Raw genomic sequence first — 18,254 nt, 5'->3', positions numbered from 1 at the left:
TCACCTCGTAGTCAGAGGGAGACGGTAAAATTCACAAAAAATCGAATAAAGCCTGAGAAAAAAAATGCCTAATTTCTGCAAAAATCTGTGAAAGATCCCCACGTGTTGTCTGTTTTGTGCCTCAATACAAAAACTGTAAACGTTATTTAGAGAAATTCTGAATCTCTTATTGTTCAAATTAAGAAAAAAAAAAAACCTGGCTGTAGACTATTTTAAACAGCTGTGACTCGTAATTATCATAAATTGTGGAGAAGCTCCACAGACTGTGAAAAAAAAAAAAAAAAGTTTTACTACAACCCATGAAGCTGTGCCACAAGAACAACAAGAGGACATCAGGTTGGAAACGACAGAGCTGGAGCAGCACAAGATGACCGGTGCAGAGGACAACCGAATGCAGCTCGATGGAGGATCTTGCAGGATTACATCTAATGGGAAGGTGGATAATTGACACGAGATCCTGGTGTGAGTAGAATGGCTGTACAACCAGGAAAAAATAAAATAAAAAACATGTGCAGGGAACTGGAGAGAAGGTGACTATTATTACTAATACAGAAATGAACACAGAGGGAATCGGACAGGACACAGAAGGATGGAGGAAGGGGTAAAAATAGCCTGAGAAAATCAACTCGGTTCCTGGAAGAGAGGCTCACTCTGGAAACGTATCTTTCACCAAACCTACGAGAATAAAATAAAATCCTCAACCTTTTAATTGCATGACGAAATTAGTTTCATTCAGGCTGTTGCCAAATTACAATCCAGGCTTCATACTAGCGGGTGGCTGTGGCGCTTCCCCCCTCCAGGCTAACCTGAATGTAAGGATGAAAGGATTTGTTTACTGATTCCAGTCCTGTTCCTGGGTTCTCCATCTCTCTCTCTCTCGCCTTTCTGAAGTGACGCTTCATCTTGACCCCTGGAGGACTTGGACTCGTTGCCACTGTGATTTTTAATCATGTTCATCCGCGTAGGCTCAGAGGCTCCCTGAGTGTTGCTCAGGCTGCGAGCCGACCGGGGAGAGTAAGGCAAAGATTAGGAACGCTCATTCTCACAGGGATTTAATGCCGCATAAACCCACGAACTCGGACATGCCCACTGCGCAGTCGAGCAGACCACGATAAAATGTAATGACATGGATTGTCGAGTGCCCCGCTGTGATTGAAATGGAGACACAAAGCTGCGGGAAAACGGAAGAGAAACGCCGGAGCTCGGTCTCATTCTGTTCCGACTGCGACGTGCTACACGGTTCGTCTGCTTGTTTAAAAACCTTTTGTTGCGACTCGAAACCCGTTACTGAAGCTCTCGTTCCACAAAGAAAACAATGGCGGAAAACTTTTTAGCACGTCTTAATGCAGATTACTCTGCAGCAAATCTATCTTCGAAAAGCAGATTATCCCCAGGACAACTTGGCAGAGCTGTGGGTTTTTTTTTTAATTTATTTATTTATTTTTTTTGTGTTTGTAATTACCAGCCCAGTTTCTGCTTGTACCTGTCTCTTTATTCTCCACTGGGGGTAAGTCTGTGAGTGCAGAACTCCTGAGGCGAGAAGTGGGTTTGCTGCGAGCCGAGGGGATCTCCATCATTTTGGTGTTGGCCCGTGAATGAAGCCTGGAGTCAGCTGCTGCTGCTGCTGCTGCTGCTGCTGCTGCTGCTGCTGCTGCTGCTGCTGCTGCTGCAGCAAAGGACGTGCCAGTAATAAACAGAGTTTATGACTGACACAGATTAGGGCAAACTGCTAATGTAGTACAACACTTTTTGCTGCTCACCATAACGGCATTCTGTGATCCTCATTCATTCGACAGAGGATTTCATCGCCGGTTGGGAATCCTGGAACATGGCAGCACCGACACAATGGAGTAGAATAGTGGGAGCAATAATGGTAAAAACGCACTTCAGTCACAGACGATCATCGCCGCCTTCCCGAGGATGGCATGCAGAATCACTAAACCAAAAAAGCTCGCGTAAAGAACTTGGTAGCACTTTATTTGAAGGGATGTGCATAAGACTGGCATGACGCCGTCATGTCACCTGTTATGAACATGAAGGAGTCTTCATGAATGGTTGTGACAGAGACTGCTTCATGTTCATTACTGGTGACATGTTGTGTTTGTGACAATGTTATGTCAGTCTTATACACACCCCTTCAAATAAAGTGTTACCAGGAATTTTAATGGACTTCTTTAATGTTAAGCTCCCATTCACCTACTGAGAAATATTTTGGTCAGTCTTTGTCTCCCAATGATATTCCTACACAATTCCTGCTCGCAAACTGTCAGTAAAAGAGACAAAAAACAAAACAAAACACCCAACAAAAATAACCTCCCTTCCTCCAGAGTAGCGCTCACTTCCTCTTCCTTCGCCACTCCTTCAGCTCCAACTCAACCCACCTCCAGGGACTGTGTATTTGTTATTCCTCCCCCTAGAGTAAACCCTCTGCTGGCCGCCAGCTTTTATATTCCACACCATTAAGAACTTGACAAAAAGAGTTAGCTTGAGTGGCATGTTTATTGCTCTGTGTACTGGGCGCTGCTAATGAGGCCTTTGCACTGTGCTGGGCCAGCAGGATTAGCCCAGCATCACAGGAACAAGCCAAAACACGAGTCACTGTCACTGGCCATCTCCAGATTCACTCGCAAAATCAAACATCATGCTCACGGTACCGTGACACAGAACCGCAATGAATTTTAGATCCATTTATCTGCAGCAAATGCAAATCGCTTTAAAGTAATTTCCTCACAGCTGCAATATCTGCGGTCAAGTGGTGCTGGAAATTAAGAGAGAGAGAGAGAGAGAAAAAAAGAAAATTAGCATTGTGAAAATTAGTTGATGCTTTAGTAATTTGTTAACTTTGAAAGGAGATTTAGCTAAGCAGTAGTGGGACGGCACAAAGCTTTCTAAAGCAAGTCATTAATTAGTGGGGAAATAGCTGAGTACTTAGCATTAGGTTGAGAGGGCCGGTTGGCTCCGTTTACAGTCTTCCATGCTTTCAATTCCGTTCCATTAGAGCTGACCTGAACAAAAAAATGTTCTCGGCCAATGGGATATGATGATGGAACAGAAGCAAGTCAGGAATGGAGAATGTAAAGTGAGCACGACGTCTCAACTGGTTTTCATAACAGAAGGCAAAATGTGTTGTCACAATCTGATCGCAAACCTTTAAATGTCACCAACTTCAAGTTAGTAGGATGATGATGATGATGATGATGAAACTGATTTTGTGGTTGACATTCGCCAATCCTGAAAAAAACGGATTTAGGAAACAATTATCGGTCATCGATGCTCGTCGTCCTGCCTTAAGTTTTAAATGACAAGTTTTATGTTTCTGGCACACAATTAATTTAGTTTTTCTTCTTTGACAAGTGAAAGGTGCACATTTTTATAATGTCACTCTCCTGTATGCAAGGTCTCATTTTTCAGCTATTCAACAAAATTCAGTCAAACTCAGCAGACCCTAGTGATTTTTTTTTTCAGTTGTTGGCGGTTCCCACTTAAAAAAACAAAAAAACAAAACCTGATCCATGTATGAGGCTTAGCACGAGCAAACCTAAATAAATATTATTTTTTACAAGGTTTGAGAGGCTATCAAAAACTAAACCACAAAATACATTTCTTGGGTTTCTGTATTTTATGATATGATGTAGACGAGTGTCAGATACTTTGATGATCGCTTACATGCTGTAAGCCATCTTTACTTGTATGTCAGGTGACTGACTTTGACGTCTACAGTTATTTACACTGTAAGTCACTATTATCTGCAACTCAGTTTACAGTAACACCAACTCTGACCTTCCCATGTAAAACACATTTGGCAAAACAGAACTTAGTTTTATCACGACCAAAAGATTTTGACGTTACACTTAAGCACCTAATACAATAATATAGTTAATGTATGAAAGGACTCATGTAATATAACATAAATGCCTTGGTGAGTTTTACTTAAGTGTTGATCTTTTACCATCACAGTCATGTTGTGTAAAATGGGGGGAAATAAGTTCTGCCTCCCTTAATGACATATTTCAGCAAACGTTCTGCACCTGCTGCCTGTCCAGAGCCTTTACATTCAAGCATATGTCCTTCTGTTCAGAGACGCACCAGAGTGCCGATAAAATGGCCCCCCGGTGAGTCAACACGATGGAACCCACGGCGCCGCAGCGGCGTTTCAAATTGAGAGCTCGCCGAATGTGACATCGCCTCTTTAAATACGTTCTCAGACATTCATTATCTTTAAGATGTTGCTTTCCATACCTGCTTAAGTAAGCATTTATCCCAACGCTGTTAGGTCCCCAGTACCTCATACTTGCTCTCTCTCCTACTGCGGGGCCAATTTGCAAGCCAGCTTTGCATCAGCAGTTACAAAAGGATGCACTTTATCTCATGCTTTTCCCAGCATGTTCAAAAAAAAACATGCTGTACACAATCTAGCTCTTTGACAGATGGCACGGACATAGAGTGTGTGATAGTGTGTCTGTGGGAAGGTAAAACTTCTATATAGATTCACTACAAATACTCATTCTTGGAAACACTTGGTTGGGCATAAATTACCGCAGCGATGCATTGTGACATGGAAGTGACTGACTCGTGGTGTGGTGGATGACCAGGTCGCTGCATTGTTAGGTCCGGCGTCTGTCATCTTCCTCTACAGGACTCGGGTCAGGTCAGTTTGCTGGCCAGTCGATCACAGTGACGTCATGGTAACTGAACCAGCTTTTGGTACCAATGGCAGTGCGAGCAGCAGCAAATTACAGAGGACAAATGAAACCTGCAAACTCCATGAATTTTGTCAGCAGAGGGAAGTAAGCTCTCTAACTTACTGGACCGAGACCAGCAACTGACATGGCAACCCAAATTATCACTGTGTGGAAACTTCAGCCTGGACGTCTTCAAGTAATGTGGATTCTAAGCCTCTCTGCTCCTTCGTCAGATTCTGGGACCTTGACTTCCAAATAAAATGCTAACTTTTTATTTAATTTTTTTTTTTTTTTATCTGAAAAGAGAACTTTATACCGCCAAGCAAAAACCCACTTCCTGAAGAGAGTGACGGAGGCATCTTGAAGTTTTTCATGATATTTTGACATTTTTAGATCATTTATGTGGATGGTGGTTATGGTTTGAGCTAAGACTTGGGTTGAGTTTAGGTTGATGTTTGGGATAGGTATTATCTGTTAATGGTTTCAAGATTAGTCACTCGTAGTGTTGTGTGAATGGATGGAAATCAACACAGCGTCTAATTAAAGATGAGAGTAAATGTGTTTGTGTGTGTGCATGTCTGTCTGTCTGAATTCTTGCAATCCTCTTTCAAATTTCTAATCCACATCTAGTAAACAAAGTAAAGATATTTTGCTCATGCTCTCTCTGCATTTGTGTAATGAAATGCATACCTCTGCAGTATCCATTTCCATGTTAATCTCATTTGCATCAATTGGAAACAGGATGTGTTTGTTTTTTATTTTAGTGTCCTCAGATTTCTGATCTTAATGCACTTTTCAAGTTGCCTAATGCTATTTGAGTGGCTGTAGCTTTTCGCCTGCATGCAATGTGTAAGATGCTCTACTTGTGGAAGTAATTAATGTTGGGTCTAATTGCCCGGCACATGTCTCCTTCTACTGGAATCCCCTAGGATGCCTTTTGTGCAACCCCAAAGTCTAATAAGGCCACATGGGTCGCCCAGACACGGCAGTCGTATAATTAGTCTCCAAACATGGCCTCACACACACAGGGAAGTCAAGGTCCACCTTCTACAGTGGCGCACTCTGACAATGTTGTTTTGTGAAGGACATCCATTCAGTTGGAGTCGGTGAAGACAGCGGAGTTTGCTACTTTACAGATGTTGCAAATTGAAATGGCCGCCTTTTTCAAGCAATGCCCAGCAACTATGGTCGATACCCCAAGAAACAAGACTACAAACATGAAATATTCAATGGCTGGGACCAAGACAAGGTCCTCATAGCAAACCATGATGCAACCAAAGATAAAATGTTGCAACTTAGTCAATGATCCAAGTGCAAAACTGTACATGTAGTACATCACTGTTCACCTTGGGACTAAAAAAAATCCCACTTGTTTCAAGGAAGCAGGTGCACACAAGAGGAGAAAAGACGAGCAAAATACGTGAAGACAAACATAAGATGACCAAAGGACAAGCCTGAAGATGAGTTAACCAATTTTAAAGTTGGGGAAAACAACCCACTGTAGACAAAGCATTTTGAGTGTCCTATGTATATTGTAGAGCACAACCTATGACACTGATTTTGATGATTAGTAATTACACAAAAATGGTCCCTGAACTGTCAGCTGAGGTCTTCCATGTGGAATTTCTGACTTTTTGTGTTCATCTAAGCTCCATGTTTTAAATAATCCGACGTTGGTGAGGGGATTTTGTCCACCTCTGTCGCTGTGTCCTTGAGGAAGACGCTTTACCCACCTTGCCTCCTGATGGCGGTCAGAGGGCACTGGGGCAGGGCAGCTGTGGCTGCTATCCAGTAGCTTTCCACCATCAGCGTGTGATTGTGGGTGACTGAATGGAGCAGGAAGCTCTTTGGGGTCTTCTGGACTTGATAAAGTGCTGTGCAAGTACAAGCCATTTACCATTTACCAAAGCAGTGAGGTCTTAGTGAAGCTGGTCACTTTGACACCTTTGGTAAGTTTGATTGATTTGTACCATCTGCCCACAGGCCTTTTCACACCGGCTATCAGGTGTGATGGTTTTTGTACTCACTTTGAAACCCAAAAACTTTGTGTAATTTTCTTTGATCTGGATAGTTTTCTGCAAAGGATATGAGATTATATGACTTATTAATCTAGAATAAATATATATGGGCAAAATTGAGCTGAATGTGGAAATCTTAATCTATTCCACATATTGCATAAGAGGCAACTGGGCCAAAGAAGAATCAGGACCACAGTGAGTGGAGAAAAAAAGGTGTATGGCTAATATCACATGAAGATACTTAACCTGGTTAATACTTGAGAAAATAAAGCAACAGTTTGCCTGTGGGTACAAAACAAAGCCAAATGGAAGTAGGAATAGATGAAAAGGCAACATGTGACTAGATAGTGGGGACTGTTTGAAGCGAACTGAACCAGAACTGATTTGAAGAAACACGGCCCTCAAAACATCCGAACCGGGTCGCCGCCGAGACGGAGCCACTGTGCTCTGCTGCGCTGGAAATTCCACTTTGAAAATGACGTGTGGCCCCTTATGAGAGAAATTGACCGAGAACCTTGTTCTGCATTGATTCTTGATCCGTCCAGAATGTTTTTTTGATTCACCAAATCAAAATTGGTTAAAGAAAACAGATGGATTCACACCGCCCAGGAAGCCAAAAAAAAAAAGCCTCCCGCCGTCAATTGCCCTTTTCTCATGCACATTATAAATCAGCTCGGTGTGACATCTCCAAAAGGCCACACCATATATCCCTGTCTGCATTTACTGCGTGCAAATAAGAAATGGAAGTGGCTCCAACACTTGTGAGGAGCTCTAAGTGAAATATATCTGTATCAATTCTGGAGGAGGAGATTATTGACAGAGCAGCTTTTGCCTTTTCCAGCAGTGAGTGATATCCCTTGCCGCCATTGCTGCATTCAGGAATCTATCAATGGCTAATAATTATGTGTACATTTACCAAAGGGGGCGCTGGTATAATAGATCGATTCACACACACTCCTATTCCCATTCTGCACATGGATTTCCTGTCATTTTCATGAAGGATTCTGCTTCAGAAGACTGCTCTCTCTCTCTCTCTCTCTCGCTCTCGCTCTCTCTCACTCTCTTTCTCTCTGTGTTCTCTCAAGCACCATTCCTGATGAATAATGTTACTCTCTAATTCATTAATGCTTTTTAATAAATCATGACTCGAAGCATGTTGATGTTTTTCCATTTTGTCTTGCTGTATTTGCCTCTGTGAAATAGCTGCCGATTGTTCATACATGACAGAACTGCTGAGGCTGCTGATGACGAGTCGTCAGCCTGGTGTTTAAACATCACGGTTTGCCAGCGGCGTGTTCGTGTATTAGTGCGGCGTATGAATATATAAACCTGTATATCGCTGTTGAGCCATTCGGGCTGCTTTAAGAAGACAAAACTAACAATGTCCTGCTCGTTGTCCTTGGATTCCTGCCAGATTTTTGCTTGCGCGTAAAAATGGAGGAATGACTGTCAACAATAAAGTCATCTGAATGTTTCATTTCTTTGTAAAGCAGAACTCTGTATTCACCTGCAAAACGTTTTGAAAACTAGCACCAAGTTAGCTAAAACGGTGGATATCGTTATCTATCGCTATAGCTAACGAAAGCTATAATGCATTATAGCCATCGTTAAAGTCTGCTGTGTAGAAACATTACGGATTTGCTAAGGAGATTTGACGAGACGGGTATGAATTTAAATATTTACTCGTTGATATTTTGTAGGTTTAAATTCAATAATACCATGATCTGACGGCAAGTTTTCTGCAACATCTCTTTTGAAATGTTTCGTACAAATACAAATTGTCCCAGTCTATCATGTTTTGCTTCAGACATGAAATTTCCCGAAACATTCCTCTGAGTGCAAATTTAAGGTCATTTAGTTGCTCTACGCTTGAGTAAACTTTACAGATATCTAAATGTCTGTACCTCTAGATATCTAGAGGTTGATTTTAGTCTCCCTTTTAAACCTTAATGTAATGAATTAAGTTGCAAGATGCATGAAAAATGTGACCTGAACTGATCAGTTTAGGATATCCGCTTGAATATGGCAACACTAAAGCCTTACATATTTACCTCCATAAAGTCTATTTGTTCCAAATAAGCTACTCAATGTTGACCTTTTAGGATGGCAATTAGAGTCAAACTACCTAATAAAGTGTAAAGTTGATGTTTTTTTTTTGTTTTTTTTTAGGAATTTGCAACTTTATTCCTGAAAGTTATAAACTGGGATTGCTCTCGTTACGTTAATTAATTAATGGACCAAACACCATGAAGGATTGATTTTAGGGTGGTTGCTATTACTATTTTTTTTTTCTACAAAACATTGCGATTAAAATTACAGTTCAAACTCAACTATGCGTCGGTCGTGTTTTCTGAGAAACTGCATACAGTTTGATAAAATCACAATCGGCACTTTGCAGCAATCACTTTGGTGCTAAATGCCACATGAAAACACAGTTTAAGTGTGTGGCATGATTACTTGAGTGAGTTTGGATAAATAATAAATAAGCCTCAGGCAAACATGTAATAAGCTTTGAAAGGTCGCTGCTAATTAACATGTAGTTTAAAAAGGTCAGCTTGTGACGTTATTAAAAGAGAAACAAAATATCCAACAATGTTTTTTTTTGCTTCCATAAACTTAACTGAACTCTGTTCTGGTACTTTATTTGTGGCAATAAAATAATTGCACCATAAGAGCTCCAGGTAAACGCACTTTGACATTGACATTTGACCAGTAAATATGGCAAATATTCAAAATAAGTTCAAACAAAGTTTATTTGCAATATTAAATTATCTACTCATAGTGGATTTCAAACCCGTAGTAAAATGATATATTTGTGTGACATATAAATTAGTCCATTATAATTTTTTATTTCAAATGTCAACTCATCTTTTTTTTTTTTTTTTTCATCTTTTTTTTTTTTGCTTTTTTTTTTTTTTTTTTTTTTTTGCCTTGTAAGATATTGTGCCAAACAAGTCAACTGGAAAAAAAAGTATATAGAGGGAACAGCAGGAAAAGAGACGAGGGCAATACGTCTTTTTACTTATTTTAGAAAATTCAGCAATAAGATATAATGAAAATATAGTGTTCCAGACAAGTTTTTTTGCTTCAAATGCAATAAATGAATTGCTTTTTTCCCCACGCAAAACTCAATAAAAAAAACAAACATTTTCAGTATTGAAATCAAGATCAAGAAATCGATCTTAGCTGCAGTTTTTGTCCACCGAGCTCTAAAAGAACTGTTCATGCCTTTCTCATAAAAGAGAAAGTTTTAGATCCTTTCTAAGCTCTCAACAATCTTTTTAACTTTGAACAAATGCAAACAGAATCATTCTAGAAGAGGCTTTTTGATTTTGTCACTCTAAAATTATTATTTTAGGCCCATGCACATTTATGCAACCAGCTTTTATAATTCCCTCTAACGGATTTGCTTGTTTTTCTGTTGTATAACTCAGAATGTTATACAACAGATATGTATTAAAGATGTTATATATCTGTTATATATTAAAGATGTTTTTTTATGAAAAGTAGAAATTATATATAGTACCATAATTTTTGCATCACGGCAACACGCTACGTATCACCCTTTGACAAATACCTGTTTTTTGGTCTTTGCCAGCGTTTTGTGTTTGGCGGAAACTCCATTAAATGCGCTTCCGCCGCTAGCTAACGGTGCGTTCGCAGAGGGAGAAATGAATACGCCGGCACTTCACTTCTCTTGACTCCATGCTTTTATCTGAACAGGGGGTTGGTGTTTTTGTTTTTTTTTCTCTGCAGAGCTCGCCGACGAGCGCGGCAAACAAACACCGGAATCTGGAGGACTTGTTGACTTTGTGAGCCTTTAGCTCTAAATTCACGCTGTGCTGTGTCAGATTCCCTCTGATTCATTGTGTATTTGCATATTTTGAAATTATCTCTTCTTTTGTTGGAACTCTCAGAGGATTTTGCATTCCAGTGAGTCATCTCAGTCTTATTATGTCTTTCTAAAGGGGGGGTAGGAGACGCACTTGAGGGCCCACGGTAGAAGCTGCAGCTCAAATCTGTGTTTTGCAGTAGTTCATGTTGATGAGGATCTGATTCTTTCTCCCTGAAAAACCTCCGTCCTGGTGGCCAAGTCTTACATAAGGGAATTACAGCCTGTCAGTCACTTCACCACGGCTGGCATTCACTTACAAAACCAGCCTGTTTTACCAACTTTACACTTAACTGTACATTTTACCTGATTGTAGACTGTTTTCTACAAAAACTACCACTGTGACTTCCTCTCTGTTCACATTTTCTTTTTTTACCATTTATTTTCTTTTGGGAATCATTTTTGCACTTATTTTAACGTCAAAGAACTGAGTTATTCTTCGCCTAATCTCTGGCTTGTATGATTCTACAAGTCTTTTGGTTTAAGACCCACACAGTCACAATCTGTAGTTTGAAAAATAAAATCACACTTTATGGGCTCAGCATTGTAGAATCTTAATATGTTTCACTGTGAGGTGTAAATGACAGACTGCACAATGTGATTTCACAGCAGAATCACTTTCTAAACATGTAGCAGAGACATTGGTCCAACAATGAATGGAAAGAAAATGATCTCACTTGTTACCCCATTAGTAGTTTAAGAGAGGAGATATAGCGCATATCTTCAATGTCCAATATTGGGTCACCATGACAAATCTGATATTTCGTCTTTAGTGCTTGACCTAAAAATAGACTTTACTTCTAGAATCATATCGGTGACAGCGTTTTTTTTTGTTGTTGTTAATTTCACCTATTGACCTCTGTAAATAGACACTAGTCCTCTGTCACACTGCACTGACAAGTGGATGAAGAGATAGATGGATTGCTAGAGCACCTGTGTATTTTTTTTATTTTTTTATTTTTTGCTTTTAAATCGCAATAGCACACAGTGCAGGCTGAAATGATTGACTTCCTACAGCATCATATTTATGCTTCATTCTCACAAACAAAGAGAAAAAATGCAAAGTCTAGTTTTCAAATGAGATTTTGTAAGATTAAATAAAATGATCCAAACCAAACTGCATTTTTGTGAAACGTGTGTTGCTCCACCTCCGCCTTGTTAATCATCGAATTAGCAGTGATCATCCATATTTTTTTATGTGGAAAGCTGAACCGAGTTTCAAAACCCCTGCCTAAGCCTGCATCCGGCCAGAGTGAAATCAGTTCAGACTGTCTGAAAAACATGAAGTCGGCTTAAATGAAAACACTTCACGCTTCTTTCTAAATAAAGGCAAAAGTAGTTAAGAAATGGTCTTATCTCTGTCTCATTGTGGTTCAAATGCCCTTTCTAAAGCTCTCGGTTTTCATTGAAAGTCAGAGACAGCTAGCACTGAAAAAACCACTTGGACAAGAGTCCGGATGAAAGCAAGTAGCACATTTAAAAAAAAGACAAAAATAGCCTTTAAGGTGATGATGAAAACAAAGAGTCAGGAGTGTGTCTAGTGTGCTGGAGCTAACAGTGAATTCAGGTCATCTTTTATAGAGTTCTTGTCACTGTTTGTGAAAAATATGTAAAAAAAATAAAATAAAATAAAAAATATTGAACACTGGGTGTGAAGTTGTGTATTATGTGCCAAGGATTTCAACCACTTAGCTTCTGTTTTATGACACTGTATGTGTGAGGCTACCTGACCAAAAATAATGAAGAATTATAATGAAGAAGAAAATAATGGATTGGTTGTTACGTCTAGTGTATACCCAACAATCCATAAAATATATATATATATACTCACAGTCATGCTCCCAAGGCTTGGTTTTGCAGCTAAAATTTGAGAAATGATTGAAAGGCCACCAACAAGTCCACTACTGAACAGCTCAGGAAGAAAATAATGTTTTTTTTATTGGCCTAGTAAAAAAAGGAGATGGCGTGGCATAACCTTTAACAGGGAGCTCATGCTGGAAAATGCTCTCACTGAATTAAAGCAATGGCTGGCCAGAATTATGGGCCATGTAGATGTAAAAGATTACTGCATCGGCTTGATGGAGGTTTTTCCTGTCAACAGTTAGGATGTTGGTGGATAATTTATTTTTCCACAGAGCCTGGGTTAGACTGGATAGCTTTTTGTTTTCCTCTTTAGTAAGTTATTCCACAACTGTTAATCAATGTCTATTTTTTTTATTTTTTATTTTTTGTATTGATGAGCTAAAGCATAAAAGGAAAACTGGTTAAGCACTTTACAACGATGCATACATTGAGCTTTTAAAGACTAAGGTACTGATCAGAACGTCCACATGTGCCAGTGGATGTGGGATTGTTAACCCTTGTGCGTGCGAGGACTGAGGCAAATGATACAAGTGATACGGCTGTGGGGTCGGTTGGACCCCATGTGTAAACACAAGGGTTAAAAATATCACACCGAGGATTCGGGTCCTGTTTTGATCGACTGTTGCAAGTATGAATTCATCTCTCATTCACTCTGTAAATCTGTTTGTGTTGCAGTGCCGTCCTTCTGGGGATTGGTGAACTCGGCCTGGAACCTGTGCTCCGTCGGGAAGAGGCAGTCGCCAGTCAACATAGAAACTAGCCACATGATCTTCGACCCCTTCCTCACCCCCATAAAGCTGAACACAGGCGGACGCAAGGTAAAAACGCTCGGACGCAAAGCCGGGCGTTATCTCCGCTGTCCGGTTGATGAATGCGCTGCCTTCTGCAGCCGGCCGCTCTGTTGTTGTCGTCGTTTGTCCTCTCGGACGCGGCGCTCCGCTGTTCTCGAGCCACTGGTGTCGGTTGCCGTTTCACGAGCTATTGTGGTTTGATCAGTTGCGAGGCCCTGATTGATGATCTCGACTTCTGTTTGTGCTCTCAGACAATCTGAGCTATTTGTGTAAACAGTACTCCCTTCGGAGATAAAGCGCAACACAATTCACCTATTTAAGAGCAGACAGTATTCGCGCTCCGGTTGAAGAAAAGCTTAAAGTCGATCCCGAGGGCTTTGCAGGTAAAATCCTGCAGCCTAACAGCAGATTAGTTGAGAATAGTGCGCATTATTTCCTCCTGTATAGTGACACTCCAAAGACAGAAATCTGTTCCATCGCGGGCCATATGACAGCAGCTAATTGGGGAGCCTCCACAGATGGGCTGCCTTCAAAAGTGCACACTTGCACGCTGAGATTAATGCTTCGAGTGGGGTTATGTTTGTATTCCAGCACAAACTTGGCCCTGAGCAACAATGGGGAACGCATAGCACACATAGCAGATAGCCACCCGCGGCACACTGCAGCTGTAAGCTCCCTTCACTTAGCAGATCTCCAAACAGACACTCGGAGAATCCTTGGGCTGCTGTTTGAGCGGTCTCATTGAGGACTTTATTGGTTTTTAAAACGAATTTGAGAGGCAAAGTGCCAATTAGAATAGCAAACAAAGAGTTTCTCATTTACACAATCCAAAAAAAAAAAGAAAAAAAAAGAAACTATTTCCTCCTTTATGGTTCTGTGAGAGCAGCGGACATGCGTGTTGTCAAGAGCGACGGTTTTCTGATTTTCTGACTGCATTAGGACGAGGATGAGAGAGCAGGCTAATTTAATATTTACATCTCAACGTAATCACCTTTAAAGTGTCCTCATCAAATTAGATAATTTGATGATTTGTTAAGGATGTCAGCAGGGAGGAACATCTTGGAGCCATTAGAACGGGTATTGTTGTCTGCAGAGACACAGCAGCAGTGGAGTGACATTCCTAAAGTTCATGTTGACTTCTAGTGAAAAACACAAACACAGAAAGGAGTTGAGATGAAAAATGTAACAGTTTAAATTATTTAGTCTACACTTTGGTTTGTAACTGATTATTTCACTGCCCTTTCCATTTTGTAATGGGAACTGTGATGCACACGTACAGAAAGGTGCAACACCTTCCAGTTCCCTCTGCTTCTCTTCTCTTCAGTCTTTGAAAAGGCCACCATGCAGCCTCAGAACTACTTTGGTGATGCTATGAGGACGATGCATAACAATACGTTCTATGAACTGAAACATTTCAATTATTTGTTCCTTCTTTCTGAAAAGAAAGCAGAGCACAGCGGAACTCATTTTTAAGACTCTTATCTATTAATCTTTTGAGCTGAAACAAACTTTTAGGAGCTTATTGAACACATTTGTTGATTCTATGGTTGGTTGTTCCACTGACACATAATTGGGTTACATACCTGCGCAACTTCCTGACTAGCGTTATGACATACAAAAGGCCCCTTTGTTTATATGGTGAAGTGACAGAGTAAATACAAATAAATCTATGGATTTCTTTGATCTCTGAGCTGAAATGGAATGAAAAAAAAAATGCATAATTTGATTCAATGAGACGATTCACCTCATCTGCAAGATTGCTCTTGAGGATTGTTACCATTTCCCTGGAGAGCGGACCTTTAAAGCGGGATGCAACAAACGTTCCCATTGGTAGGCAGAGCAACGGGAGGTTCAGAACCGCGGGTTCAGGGACCCGGCCCGGTTCACTTGGAGGCGACGCAAAAAGAGTCGGGCCAAGATTAAAGTATGTCTAATCAGTCTTCTGTCATCTTTTATTGCTTAAAATAAAAGCAATAAAAGACAAAATGTTATTGTGATTATCTGTAGGTTGACATTTTAATAAATAAAACTATTTTTTTTTTAGCAGAGAGGCTTTAAAGCATGCATATGACTTTAGCATTGTACACATTTATTCATCTGAATTGGTGAGCCTTCTTACTCCACAGGAATTCATCCGATCCGCCTGTGCAGCTGTAAACATTGCAGCAAGAACCAAAACTTTGAAAGATGTTCATGAATAAATTTAGCTAAACAGGAAACCACTTACTTTCAAAAGAAATATAACTTACAACACATGACTGGACAACAACACAAACCACTGTGCTTTTATGTACATTACCTGACTTTGTTCCCACAATCGGGACTACAGCCACACCACCAGGAATGATCTTAATATCCTAATTAACTTTCACCATTTTGTGCAACGACGTTGGTCTGGGTTGGCCTTAGCTTAGCATTACTAGTGTAGCAATCCACGTAAATCCCAGGTCAGTACTTCTCTTTAAGGCTGTGTAATGCATCACCATTATACAGTTTCTCAATATGCAACATTATTTTTGCTAGATTGTTTGGAGTGCAATCATTCTTGGCCCATATATTCCAGTGTTAGCCAGTTAGCCACTGGCACATTTCACACTAATCGTTCTTTAGACAGCTGATTCTGGATGCGAGTGACCCGTCGGGTCACAGAGCACAGGAGGCGAGAAGAAAATACAAATATGTCACAAACGATATCACCACAGCAATCATTTCAAAAAATGTTCAGCCCCTGTGTCTGTGTCGTCACGGCGAGGCGTCCTCGCATGGCTGTGGTGTGGAGTGCTTTAGATATTTCCATCCGTCATGACGCAGGATGGACATGATGATTTGCCTGTGACGGATACAGACGCGCTCTGTATCTGAGTGAATTCACCAGGCTGTCTGAACCATTACAGTTTAGTACAAACACGTTTACCGCTCCGTTCTTAACAGTTAATCTGGCCCGTGTCACAATGCATCTCTGACACAGATGTGATGCCCTGTTAGAAAAATATTGCTCTTTATTGGTCACCAGATTTATGTTTCAAATCACTTCCGGGGATGTTCGAAACGACAGCTGAAGGTCATCTGTAAAATATCGATGTGGGTTGTAATAAGCTTTTTGAACATGATGGCTTATTAGGTATCTCCTTTATGGACGAGGCATGTCAACTGAATTACAGTTTCACCACAAATAATTTGAAACCTTATTTATTCACTGTTGTCCTGTGGTACTAAATCAAAGCGGCCTTCAAGAACAACAGCGTACTGTAACGCCCGCACATACAGAAAAAGGCCAGATATCACAACCTATCTGCAGGAAACGTTTCCTTCGTTTTAGAAACCAGTTTTGGACCGTGTCATCCTTCCCCTCCACCCCCCCACCACCAACGCCTCCTCCATTCCCTGCAGTGGCCTAAATGTAATCTGTTGTGTCTCCATCTCTCTGAGCACCTGAGCTGTCAGCCGGCGAACACGAAGCCGGCTTCACCTTGTCAGTGCTGATTCATCTCCGCTCTGTCTCTGGCTGTTTGGCAGCCAGTCAGCCTTGGCCAAACACGCTGCGGAGACCGGTAAAGAGCTTCCGCTCAGGTTCGCGGTGGCTCAGCTCGCCACTTCGACACATGGAGGGCTTAAGCTCACTATTTTTGCTCCAGGGAAGAAGCCGAGGGAAAGATTAACCCTCCCCACCCCACACCCCATCATCCGCCAATACGCAACACAATCATGAACACGGCTCAGGGAAGATGAACACTGCTCTTAATGGATTTCTGTGCCGCTCCGTATTATGGCTAATGAACAGTTAAAGGGAATTAAATTGACCTCCAAAGAGAAATTTTAATTAACGACATGGAGATAGGCGGGACTCTGTGCGACGGATTGAAGGAATCACAGTTATTAAAAAGGCACTATTAATTGAATATTTACTCTGCCATAGATGAGCTGCAATTACTTGAAGAGATTTTAATGAATTTAATCACTCTGAAGCCTCGTTGGTGGGAAAGATGAGTTTGGTCCTTTTGAACTGCCGAGTGTTTCCGTTAAATCTCGGCGCCAGCGAAACCAGATCGAGGTTTTGCCCTTTTCCCTCCAAATGCAAAGATTGTCCTCGCAGAGGGACAATCTCCAGGTTTGCCTCCAGCACAGAAAGGAGTCTGATCCTCCCTTAACTGTCACAACTCCACGTTCAGTCAGGCAGAGTCATGCCTTTCTGCTTTCTGTGCATTTACTTTCCCTACGCCTGTCTTGTTTAACACATTGTTCTGCCGCCTTGATCAGCAGGATGAGTATATCTCACAAGCAGACAGTTTGATCCGATGCCTCCCTGCACTATCGTCAGCCGTGAGTCTGAGTGATTACAGGTACTGTCAGGTTTAACAGCAAACTGCGGGCTCTTTAAAAAAAGAAGAAGAAAAAAAAACACAGCTGCAGTGTTAAACCGAGGTAACGGCGCGCTCTTGTGTTTTCCCTTCTTGTCAAGATCACCAGAAACCAGCTAATTGGTTGCTGGAGCTCCGTCTGTTCATGACTCTAATATCCTGAGTTTGATGGCATGTTTGATACAGAGAGACTGAGGTCAGAGATTGTTGTCAGGTTTGTTCCTTGTTGTTCCAGTACTTCCGGAGTGATTTCTGTGAGAAACGTGCTTGGCTGCTGCATGTCCTGTAATCTTATCTTTTCAGCCAAACTTGAATAGCAGAGCGCATGCAATATCTTGTGCTGTTCACAAGATATTGGATGGATGGAAAGAAGAAAACTTTACACCAGTTTTGGCGACACAATGTATAAAATGAGCATTTTTCGGAAAGTGTAAGTGTCATAAATTCATTGCAGTAGTTGGTTCCCCGCATGAGGTTGACACATCTGTGTGAAAACGAGACTGATTATGTAAAAGTTGGTAAAATAGACATTAAAAAGTGAAATATGAGCATTATTTTTGAAGAATGGGAAAATTGCGTTTAACCCTTTAAGGTCTTAGTTTCAAATCTTTGGGTGGATATCTTATTGCTTATTTTAATTGGACAAAGTT

The 18,254-nt window shown here is 40.9% G+C and overlaps 1 protein-coding gene across 2 annotated transcripts in view; it reads left to right on the top strand.

The window, feature by feature from the left end:
* The window catches only part of LOC103152898 (carbonic anhydrase-related protein 10), a 277,583-nt gene that overhangs the window by 111,921 nt on the left and 147,408 nt on the right, over nucleotides 1–18,254 (top strand). For both annotated transcript variants that reach the window (XM_007573556.2, XM_007573555.2), the window contains exon 3: nucleotides 13,131–13,273. In XM_007573556.2, the coding sequence (XP_007573618.1) occupies nucleotides 13,131–13,273 (143 nt within the window). The remainder of the gene's footprint in view (nucleotides 1–13,130; nucleotides 13,274–18,254) is intronic.

The sequence above is a fragment of the Poecilia formosa genome, unplaced genomic scaffold, assembly GCF_000485575.1.
Source record: "Poecilia formosa unplaced genomic scaffold, Poecilia_formosa-5.1.2 Scaffold333, whole genome shotgun sequence".
Taxonomy (NCBI): Eukaryota; Metazoa; Chordata; class Actinopteri; order Cyprinodontiformes; family Poeciliidae; genus Poecilia; species Poecilia formosa.
The sequence above is the reverse complement of the archived record's forward strand: the minus strand, read 5'-3'. Positions and strand labels throughout refer to the sequence as shown.